Source organism: Halyomorpha halys, unplaced genomic scaffold (assembly GCF_000696795.3).
Source record: "Halyomorpha halys isolate HHAL.00 unplaced genomic scaffold, Hhal_1.1 Scaffold218.1, whole genome shotgun sequence".
Taxonomy (NCBI): domain Eukaryota; kingdom Metazoa; phylum Arthropoda; class Insecta; order Hemiptera; family Pentatomidae; genus Halyomorpha; species Halyomorpha halys.
The window spans coordinates 1,215,879-1,227,542 of NW_027109445.1; the positions used below are offsets into that span (position 1 = coordinate 1,215,879).

General features: G+C 26.7%; 1 protein-coding gene across 1 annotated transcript in view; it reads right to left on the bottom strand.

Annotated features, from left to right (window-relative positions):
• The window catches only part of LOC106679784 (mitogen-activated protein kinase kinase kinase 7), a 28,616-nt gene that overhangs the window by 4,308 nt on the left and 12,644 nt on the right, over positions 1–11,664 (bottom strand). The window contains exon 10 of the mRNA XM_014419126.2: positions 1,630–1,751. Coding sequence (XP_014274612.1) covers positions 1,630–1,751 — 122 coding nt within the window. The remainder of the gene's footprint in view (positions 1–1,629; positions 1,752–11,664) is intronic.

Consider the following 11,664-nt stretch of genomic DNA (forward strand, 5'->3'; position numbering starts at 1 on the left):
GATCAAAATTGTTTTAAAAAGAAACTAAACCACTCTCAAACAACTATATTAATAAAAAATAAATCAAACATTTTTTTTATTTCAAAATGCTATAGGACAAAACATAATTTAAAGAATTATTAGAAGATAATTGATGTCTTATTGGGTTGGATGGAGGGACATATATACGGTCTGTGAAATTGCTCAACATGAGCAGATTTGGGCAAAAATTGGCTAAAATTGCCATGGTTACGACCTTTATTCATGAATGAACTATTGATAAATAAATATCGTATCCATGAATGAACCATTGATAAATAAATATCGTATTCATGAATGAACTATTGATAAATAAATATCGTATCCATGGCACTTTTAGCAGTTAGTTTCAACTATAGCTAATTTTTTCCCATCTCTGAATGTGAGTAGAGTTTTTTTATAAATCTAATTTATTTAAAATTATTGCAACTTCAATTACAATGCTCTTAAGTTACATTCTTTGGTTATTCTATATAATTCTTTAGAAGTTAATAAGTTATTATATCTAATTAAATTATAATCTCTTGAATACAATAATGTACCGAGAATCATTTTGATATGATCAAAAAATTTACTGGATATATTGGTTTTTTTTTTTTAAATTTACATGCTTGACAGTAGTGGTGAATCCAAATAACAATCGCTCAGAGACCAATCAGGTTAGATTACAATGAAAACAACAAAATAAACAAGTTGCACGTTTATTAATTAGTGATAACAAGCTTTGAGACTTTTAAGGGAGCCTAATAAGGACCAAATACTACAATGCTAATTTAAGGTAATGCAGGCTAATAAGGTAAATGCTGCCACGATAGGAACTATCATTCAGTTTACACCAAGGCAGTGGCTGTGTCAGTTGTTGCAATGGCTGTTTTTTTTTTTTACTTTCAATGTTCAAAAACATTTGGACACTTTTTTGTTACTAAATTATTATTTAGTAGATAGCAACCTGAACAAAAAGCAACTTATTCATTTTCTTTTATTGTAAGATCCCCGAACAGGTTCACAACAAAAGTATAAAGTGAAAGAAATGGTCACTTATTTCCATTGTCTTCTTAATAACACTCACTAGCCAATTCTTTTTCAACTAGAATAACACTTATAGACTTTATTCACCATCAGATAAAGTTCAATCCAATGAATTTATCTTATCATCATCACAATGTAACAACCACCGGAACCAATATGTAACCAATACTCACCCTAGCATGAATTCAATACGACAATTACTTAATATTGAATTAAACACTTTTTTTTTTTTAATGAATCTCCATTTAGAGGAAACTGATAATTTTTTTAATAAATTGATTTGATAATTAAAAAAAAACATTTTCAAGTACCTAAAATTTATATTAATTTTTTTTTTTACTTTTCATGTTCATCCTTTAACATGAATTCGACTGCATACACAAAGAGGAATTTAATTTTAGAGAGACTCATAATATTATAAAATACAAACTCAGACTGTATAAAAACATAGTGGTTGCAAAAAGATATTTTATAGCTCAAAATGCAACAAAATTAAAAAAATAATATTAATAATATAAATATAAACATAGAAAAAATATGTTAAATTGTATTGACCAAAGAAAGGTTAACAGGTTATCTTACTTTTACATGGTCCTTAAATATTGCTACAGAATGTTCATTTGTCTGATCAGGACTAACTGGTCGAAGCTGCGGGTCTAACATTTCATACACTTCCGTTCCCAATTCACGGTCGCACAGATCACCTATAAATAATGAAAAAATAAAAATTTTACAGATTCAGGTTAAAAATTAATAATACAAATTTATAATGGTGAGGTTATAGTTGACTACAGATTATTATATAGAGAATTAGGTCTGGGATTGTGCTTAGTAAATTTTTTTTCCATTTCCAGCATGAATACAAATCTTCCCTACCTTCAGTAGTGAGTAAACCAAAATAAATAAATATGTGAGTTAAAGATTACAAACAAAAAAATAAAATACAATCAGGATTGTCACAAATTTTCATGTAATTTTTACAATTTACAAAGAAAATTTGTATAGTACCAACAGTTTAATGCATGTTGTGTAAAGAGGACTTAAAAAAAACAATTAGCACATTGTATCCTGAACAACTCATGAAAAGAATGATCTATCCTTTTATTCCTCCAGCACTTATCTTTGTTATGAAATGTTGCTCAAGCCATACTACTTAAGTTTAAAAATGTAAACAATGGAATTTTTGTCATATTGTTCATATGAATATAAATAAGTGTAGATTAAATTAAAATTAGTTCTTAAATGGAATCACAACTTAAACAATGATAACATACAATTTAAGCCAAGATAACATTTATTTTGAAACTAAAAGACTTGTTATTTTCCACTTCTTTCATCACTTTAATTTAATTAATTTCATTCTGTACAATTATTTACTTTATATCATTCTGTTTATATTTTCTTTTTGTATTCATTGGTTGTTATCTTGTTCTTTGTTCTTAACCCTGATGATGGCTAGAAATTCTGCCCGAAACATTGGCACGATTAAATAAGTTATTTCAACTTGTTTGTGTTATATTTTGACCGCACCCCCCAACCAACCCTCTTCTTCTCATATAATTTATACATGGTCAACTATCTCTCATCATCATAAAAGACTTGTTTTTAATGGGACTTCAGGCTGTCTTAGTTCAACTAAAAAACAATTCTTTTAGTTTCAATTTTTAAATATAGTAATACTAGAACAATATGACATTTAAACTGCATTGTTTAGATTTTCGGACTTCCGTGGTATTGGGTGTTTTTTTAAGCCCGATAGAACTTGAAATTGTAAAAAATAACACAAAAAATTAAATTGTAATCAAAATTTTTTTTTTATTCGAAAGATCAATACGTGACATTAACATTTGAAAATGATTTCGGGCATATGGGCACCGCGGCTGTTCTTGACGAAGCGCATTCTGTAAAATTGTGTTCAGCGATGAGGCGCATTTTTGGCTTAACGGGTTTGTTAATAAGCAAAATTGCCGCATATGGTCATGCGATTTGACACCTCTCGATTATTTCCTGTGGGGCTACGTGAAGTCACTGGTTTATGCTGATAAACCAGCAACAATTGACGCCTTGGAGGCCAGCATTGTTCGTGTTATTCGTGACATACGGCCAGCAGTGCTCAAAAGTGGCCCAAAATTGGACGTCCAGAATGCGCTTCGTCAAGAACAGCCGCGGTGCCCATATGCCCGAAATCATTTTCAAATGTTAATGTCACGTATTGATCTTTCGAATAAAAAAAAAAATTTTGATTACAATTTAATTTTTTGTGTTATTTTTTACAATTTCAAGTTCTATCGGGCTTAAAAAAACACCCTATATAAGACCTTAAATAGATCCAATTTCAGCTAAGATAAAATTTAATTGAAATAAATAAAATGTATTATGAAACAGTAACCTCTGGTTTTTTGAAACAATAACTTAAAAAAAAAAAATCATTTTAATTAAAATTAAAATCTGTATTACTACAAGCCATGAAGGGTCAGTGGCTCAGTACTTTGTAAGGAAGTACTGTTACTAGACCAACGGTTGTGCAAGGAGCTGATTTAGTCAGAATCATGCTCGACCACCAGATTTTTGCCCAATTAATGAGGCTGGGTGGACCCCAGGAGGGCTCCAGAACCCACAGTGTAGACTCTAGACTATTTTAAAACAATTTTCTGCCCAGCCGGATTCGAATCCGTGTCCTTGGAGTTAGTAGCAATCTGTATTACCATGATGCCACTGCACTCCCATTTTAACTAATAATAATAATAATAAAGGCTTAATGAACCCGAAGGCTTGATGCCGATACCACCAAACGCTCTCTGCATACATCCTTCCAGTGATGCCCCTCCAAACCCAATTCCACTAAATCTGTTTTAACACAATCCTCCCATCTACGTTTCGGTCTACCACTCGGACGTTTATCCATTGGTTCAATGTTTATTAGCATTTTAGGGATCCGCTTGTTACTAAGCCCTACAACCTTACATGCCCATCTTATACGCTGTAATGCTATAACTTGAATTCATTTTAACTAAATACAAAAAATAATTAGTTATTAACATTGGCTGCAGAGCATCAACGAGGTACTTTATCGACACCAGTAAATTTTACAATATTTATTAATAAGCTATAGGAAGGGTACAATTTCAACATTGTAAAAGTACAAGGAGAAGATGGTTGGGGGGTGTGGTCAAATTAAAACACAAATAAGTTGAAGTAAGTTATTTAAGTTGAACTTAAATGAGTTAGACTTGAATATATTGAATATTAACTTGAAGTTAATTCAAATTATTTGTGTTTTAATTTTACCGCACTCCACAACCATCTTCACCTTGTATAAGTCATCTATAGTCAACTATCTCTCATGATTATAAAAGTAAATAAATATACAATAATCTATAAAATGAGGGATTTTGTTAGGTTGATAATAATGTTTTTCCATACACTGCTGGATGGACAAACACAGAAAAAAAAAAAAATGAGCACTACCAAATGATGTCATTGATAATTTGCAACAAAAGAGTATAATTTCAGGTGACCGAAATTATACCAATTTTGGGATGACTTTATTCAGCAATATTTTCTCATTAAAATGACAACATTTCTATCAGAAATGACAATGGTCTTTTAGTCTCGAGTTCCATATTACCTAAATAATTTATTTGAAATCTGAAATTGTTCTTAAAAATTCAAGAAAAGTTAAAATTTAAGTAAAAATAAAATTTTTTCATATTTTTATAAGATGTATGAGTATAAAAAAATGTCAGATGCTTAAAACAATTATGAATTCAAATGAATAAGCACATATGTATGTTAATTGAGTCTTAAAAATTTAATTTCAAACATAAAAATACAAGACAATTTGAAGGTTAGGCATGTCATCATAAGAGGTGACGTTGGTAATTTAAATTGTGATCAAAGTATCCATATAAATGGTCATGAAACTTGTTTTTAAAATTAAAATTTTTGTGTTTTCTTCAAAAGTACTCATAGGTAAATAAAAATTAAACATATAGGATTCTGACTCATTCCAAATGATATCCTGGAGCAAACTAATAACTTCACTTAAGACATATGAAAACCACCAAGTTTCACCAACATAAAAAGTAACCCGAAAACTCTCCTAAAACGACATTATTTTTTCCACAATTAATTTTAAGTAATTATATATTTTTTTCAACATTTCTAGTTTCTTAAATATTTTAAAAACTTTGTGTATCATAAAAAAAACATTTTATTTGTCAGTGAGAGGAGAGGAAGGAGGGTGACATTGCAAATTTTCCAGTTGTGACCACTGTCATCCATGTGGCTGTTGTCAACTCAGTTAATGTACCTGACACTGATAAACAGATAAACCAGGCAGTTAGGGCACACTGTCACCAAAGAGAGTATTCTTCAGTGGTAATAATTCTCTGCAAGGTTGTGAATAAGGCACCTCTATCAGGGTCTCATCCATAGGCTCTTGTGTGTCTGAGTAATCTACTATTTTATGTCAAATTATTTTTAACATTTATTAGCAAGCAAATGACGACATGGCAGCAGTTGACACAGCAGAAAAGAACTAACATAATTTTCAAATCTATTTCCTTCTTAATGAATGTACTTATTTAGTTGGGGGATCAGACTAAGTGAAAGTATAAATTTAAAAGTAATTTTTACGTGTTTTTATTTTTTTTCTTCATTTTTAAATCGACAATTTATGTTATTTCTTTTATATCTATACTTATCTCTTTACACTTTATCTTCATTTTCATGTAATTTTTCTCTCATATTTAGTTTATTTTTAACCCCGCCTTAGTTTACCTTCTAGTCATCTTATTCTCTTACATTATGAAAATATTTTTAGTTGTTAGTATCTTTTTTGGCCCAGATGAAGTCCTGCAAAGTTTGGCGAAATGTTGGTTCTTAATAAATGATTTTTATATTATTTGAGTGGCTTTATAACCGCACCCAGATTATCTTCTAACTACACAGAATCAATCAAAAATCTTCCGATAAATTTAAAAGATTGCAGTTTTTTTATTACAATATCCAACATTTTGATGAACAATCTAAGCAACATTGACTACAGTATCTCAAGTAAGGTACAACTAATTAAAAACAGAATTTGAATTTCTTATTTTTTATTATATTTTTAGATTGACAGATTTCCAAATAAATAATTTTGATCAAAATCAATCATCAGCCACTGTTTTGTTCTTCAGAATAACGTTAAAAAATCATTATTAACTATGTAAATAAATTTTTTTTAATAAAGATTTTTTTTTTTAAAGTCGATATTGTAAATGATAAACTGTAAACGTATTTAACATATTAATCAATAAAATTCAACCAATCAATGACATGCAACTTTTAAGTTTTTTGGAGAAACATAATTAAAACATGACTGAATGTGATATTCTGTAATAATTAATAAAACTCTTGATTTTTATAAATTTTCTCATTTATAAAACATTATATATAAATAGAAAAGTTTAGAAAAGAAGTCACTGATTACTAAATGGTACTGTGAGTGCTGAAGAACTTCAATTTTTTTAATTTTGCACAGTGAACACCGAAATATACAAACATTAATTTTATAGGAAAACTGACCCAAGCTTACATTTCACAATTAAAGTTCTCTACTAATATTTGATTAATGATTGACTATTTAATCATTATTTTGTTCTTTGATAAATAATAAAACTGATATTTCATGTAATTGTGTCTCATATGGTCATCTCACATTAAAACTTTATTTATGATTCATAATATGAAGAGCTGTTATTTATGAATAAAAATAAGTTATAATTCAATCTACTACACATATAAAATTAATAATAAAATAATTTATAGTCTGGTTAGAATTAAAATTTAATTAAAGAAAACTAAATCAGAAAAAATGTCAAAATATATAAAAATTATTATAACTAAAATAATCTAAAATATTGAGAGACTAAATAGTTTAAATATACTAGTAAATAAATATATAAACATAATTATAAATAAATTTGAAATATATAATTAAATAAAGTAATAAAAATTTCTAACTTACTACTGTAAACATAGACAGTATTTGTTTCTAACGAATACCACTTGAACTCACACATTGTGTTAACTGCCAGAGCTGAGAAGACACTAAATCTGTTTGCTGACTCACCGGTACCAACTTAGGCCACGACCCTTCTCCCTTCCCCTCGCCTCACTCTCAACAATACTTTCAACTTATATTTGTATTATGTATATTTAATTTAATTATTATAATATTAATTATTTCAATATTAAAAAAAATAAAAAATATTTTTTTACGAAAATTTAATAAACTATATTATATTGAAACAAGTAGAATTATCGAATAGATTAAGACTTAATTTATAAACCGAATACAGTTCTGTAATAAGTACAAACATAAAACATGATAAAATAAGAGAAAGTTTTTAATAATGAGAATATTAATAATATTAAGAAAGAAAACTGGTGCAACAATTTATTCGACTAATTGAAACAATGCTATCTGACATTTAGAAGCTAGACTAAGATAGAGAAGGAAAGTAATTAGATCTTAAATCATCCAAATAATTAAAAAATTTCATTTAGACTAGATAAACAGAACGGAGTACAATAGTCGGATATTATTGGTAGTGTGCCAAGGAACGGTTGACAAGTTTAAGCAACTGCGAACTCCCCTGCCACCTCTTCCTGCCTGCTGAGTCATCCTCAGCTGCTATGATTCATTTTAACATTTATTACACAATCACAAGGAATATTACCTCTTTTAAATTAATTATATAATTAAATTATATTATTATGAAACACTTAAACAATGTCGCTTGAAACCACTTAATGTAATTATGTTAAAATTTGGTTATTTATATTTCTTTCCTAATGCAACTAATTATATACCGATTATCGTTTGTTTAATTTTATACTTATAAGTTTCACTTTCATAATAGCCCTTAAAATGCCTGTCTTATCAATATTTATTTTGAAGAAAAAATAAATTTATAAAGTATTAATTTGTATACTGTATAAATTTTTGCCATTGAAATGGAAGTTGACATTTGTTTGAGACATTTATAAAATTTTCTGAATAAAAAAGAAACAAATTTTTTATTTAATTCTCAAATATCTATTTTGAACATGGTAATTTTTGGGTTCAGGAATAATCTAGTATTTTTAGTAAAATAGTCAACAAAAAAAAATTTAACTTTTTTTTAACTGCCAAATATTCAAATCATTTATAATGTTTACAGTAAGCAGTGAGAATGATAAACATTAGGATTTTCAAGATGGTTGCTGTGATAAACAGCCTCTTAATAATAGAACTACAATGAATTTAATTTTTCATCAAATTTCATATTACTATTCATCAAATTGATTACAATTCATTATTTTAGAAAGATTAGAATAAAACAGTGGCCTATCATTTCAACAGGAGAAAATTTGGAATAATAAAGAGCTTGAGGGGTTAAAGAAAAAATATATTGTAATCTGGTATGTACTTAGATTTTCTTTTAAATCAAGAATATTAAATACAATGTAGACAACTTTTCATCTTAATGTTAAAACTTTTTTTTTTCTTTTATTCTTCAATTACTTATTTATTATTATTATTTCTAAAATATATTCTTTTTATTTTACTAAATTATTTTTATTAATATATAAAATTATTCAATAGTTATAAAATTGTAAGTAAATCGTTAGGGGTATCTTTTTTGGCATGATACTAAACTCTCACATTATCAATTGTTAAAAACAAGTCTAATTGTTAATAATAACCATGTGACATCCTCTCGGCCAACCTGGTAATTAGTAATAAAAAAAATTTAAAGTGAAAAATGTAAAAAAATAAACAAATGAAAAATAATATATAGAAAACACTGGAAAAACAAAATAAATTAAAAGCAATATATCAAGATCTTCATGCCTCGCTCTAAAGAAAAAAGATGGAATTTATAAAAAATTATTGAACTTGAACAACTCAATATTGTTCATTTTTTTATTTATAATTTTTTTTTTTTACAGAAGAACAACATGAACCTTACACACTTTTTAGTTATTATTTAATGGTTTGATGATATTTTAGCCAATATTGTTTTGTATTAAATATCAATCTTCTTACTTTAATTCCTAATATAGTAATACTAATACTAAATTTTATTAAAATGTATCACACTATTCAGCACAGAACGGTAAATTAGAAAAAAATTATATCACAATCATAGAGAGAAAAAATAATTAATAAAAAATAAATAAATGAAAGCGACTGCTTTATTTCTATGCAATGATTAAATGAACTGGAATAGGATTATCCTTTTGTCTACTAGAGGGTGCAAATATAGCTGCTGGCAGTTCCCCCGTAAATATAAACTCTATTTCCCTATAACAACAGCCAACTGTACCCACGGTTTAATGTCCTCTCGAGCCTAATCTCCCATTATTCTCATCACTGTTATACAATATATAATAATCGATCATATTTTAATTAATGTAATAAACTCTTTATATAGCTTTGGAGAAAAATAGTTTAATATTCATTATTAAGGTAATGTTTCATAATTTTTATTATTGATAATAATCATATAATTATAATAATAAATACACTTTAAAATATTTTCTATTTTATACAGTTCCATCACAATTAATGATATTCTTATCATTAGAATTATACAATTTGTTATTTTTTAACAATAATAAATATGATTTATAAAATTTTTATTTAAATAACATAGTGAACTTACTTCTTAACATTAAGTTAACATAGTTTTTTTTTTTTTAACATTAACTTACTTTTTTGTTTTTTTTATTTATTTTTTTTTATAACTTTTTTAGTACTGATGAAGCTCTACAAAGTAGAGTGAAAGGTCGGCAAATAAATTGTTGCTATATATATATATATATATGCTTTTTGACTGCACCACAGACCATCTTCATATTTTGAAAAATATAGTCAATCATTTATAATAGTTAACTTACATTTGTCTGATTAACATATTTAACGTTATTAAGATAAAATTAACACAATCATGCAACATTGTTGATAAATTAAATGTTAAACTGTTGTAGGATGAAATGGAAATAACTTAAAATTGAACTTAGGTAAAATCAAATTACTAGAATTATCTCTAAATTATTTCAAATATATTAAACATTTTCAATACCGTTAATATTCAGGAGCTGAGTCCACACACATAAAACAATCCTTAAGAAAATATGTGAAATGCCTTCTATATTTAGCATTTATATTTTGTTTTTTTCTCCTTTAGGAATATTACAAGCTGTTCCCCACTACCCTGTTCATGTAGTATTCAATTTAATGCAAACAATATGTATAATATGAGTATTATGTATAATTGATATAATATGTATATGTAATTGAGTCAATATGTATAATTGACTCTTTGTAATTCCATAGAATGTTAGTCAAAAAATTATTTCTGTTTTTTTTTTTTTCCAAGTTTTAGAAACTATCATTTTTTTTTTTTAATCACTAGAACTAATTTTTTCCAAAACTCAACCTTAACAGCACACTTACAGAATTTGGAAAACAACCATTAAAAATTTTGTTTAAAGGCACTGTTTTATATATTATTTATATCCAAATCAGATTTAGATAGGATTAAATCCATTTTTATTCTAAACTTGATGAGACAAATGAACAAATTTGAATATTTAGATAAAAAAAATTATATAGAAATTATTTATATTTGATTTACGATAAAAATTAATTTTAAGGATATCATATTAATTTGACAATAGCCACTGCAACAACACAATAAACTTTTTTTATTTTTTATACCACAAAAACTGATATCATATATTAATGCAGTCAACTTCCAACTTCCTAAAGATTGAATTTTTTTTTTTTTTAATTTCAGTATTTGCAAAGGATAAATGTTCTATATTTTGAATAAAATCTCTGTTTATCAAACAAAATATGTGTAATTAAGGAAATAAAAATTTTAAAATATGAAGTATCAGAAAAACAATTAAACTGTTCCTGAAGAAATTTCTACTAATCTGAATAACATCTAAGATTACTTTAAAACAATTTTGACTGGTATATACTCAAAATACTGTATCATGATTCAAAGAATTTCAAATAAAGTAAGTTTTTAGTTAGCTAAACATACTTATGTATTTTTCTAAGATGAGAAATCAGATCTTGAAATATTGAAAAAGAAAGAAAAGAGAAATATTAACAAAAAGGGAAGTAAATCATTATGTCTTTACAATGTTCAGAGACAAATTAGAAGAATATTATTTACGGTTAACAACACAAATAAATACTTAAAACTTTCATTCGACACTGTTCAAATTTTCTACTGTAAGTATCTTGCCATACAGGTCTCTTCTAATTAATTGGTTCATATTTATCTTTACTTAAAATAATAACAATTTGTGACCTAGTTTCCCCAATATTTACAATAAATTATTTGGGGGAGAGGAAGATAAAAAAAGCATAAGAAATGAAATAAAAGGAGATGCAATATATTTTCAGATAGCAAATGTGAGGGGATGTCATTCTATACTTGTCACACTTGAAGTGACATATTCATGGGTGCAGGGCAATATTTAGACAGTTTATTTTAGCTCAATGCTAAAATGTTGAGTGCAAAGTATAAATCTTTAGTTCTTATAAGATATTTTGAAAAGTAA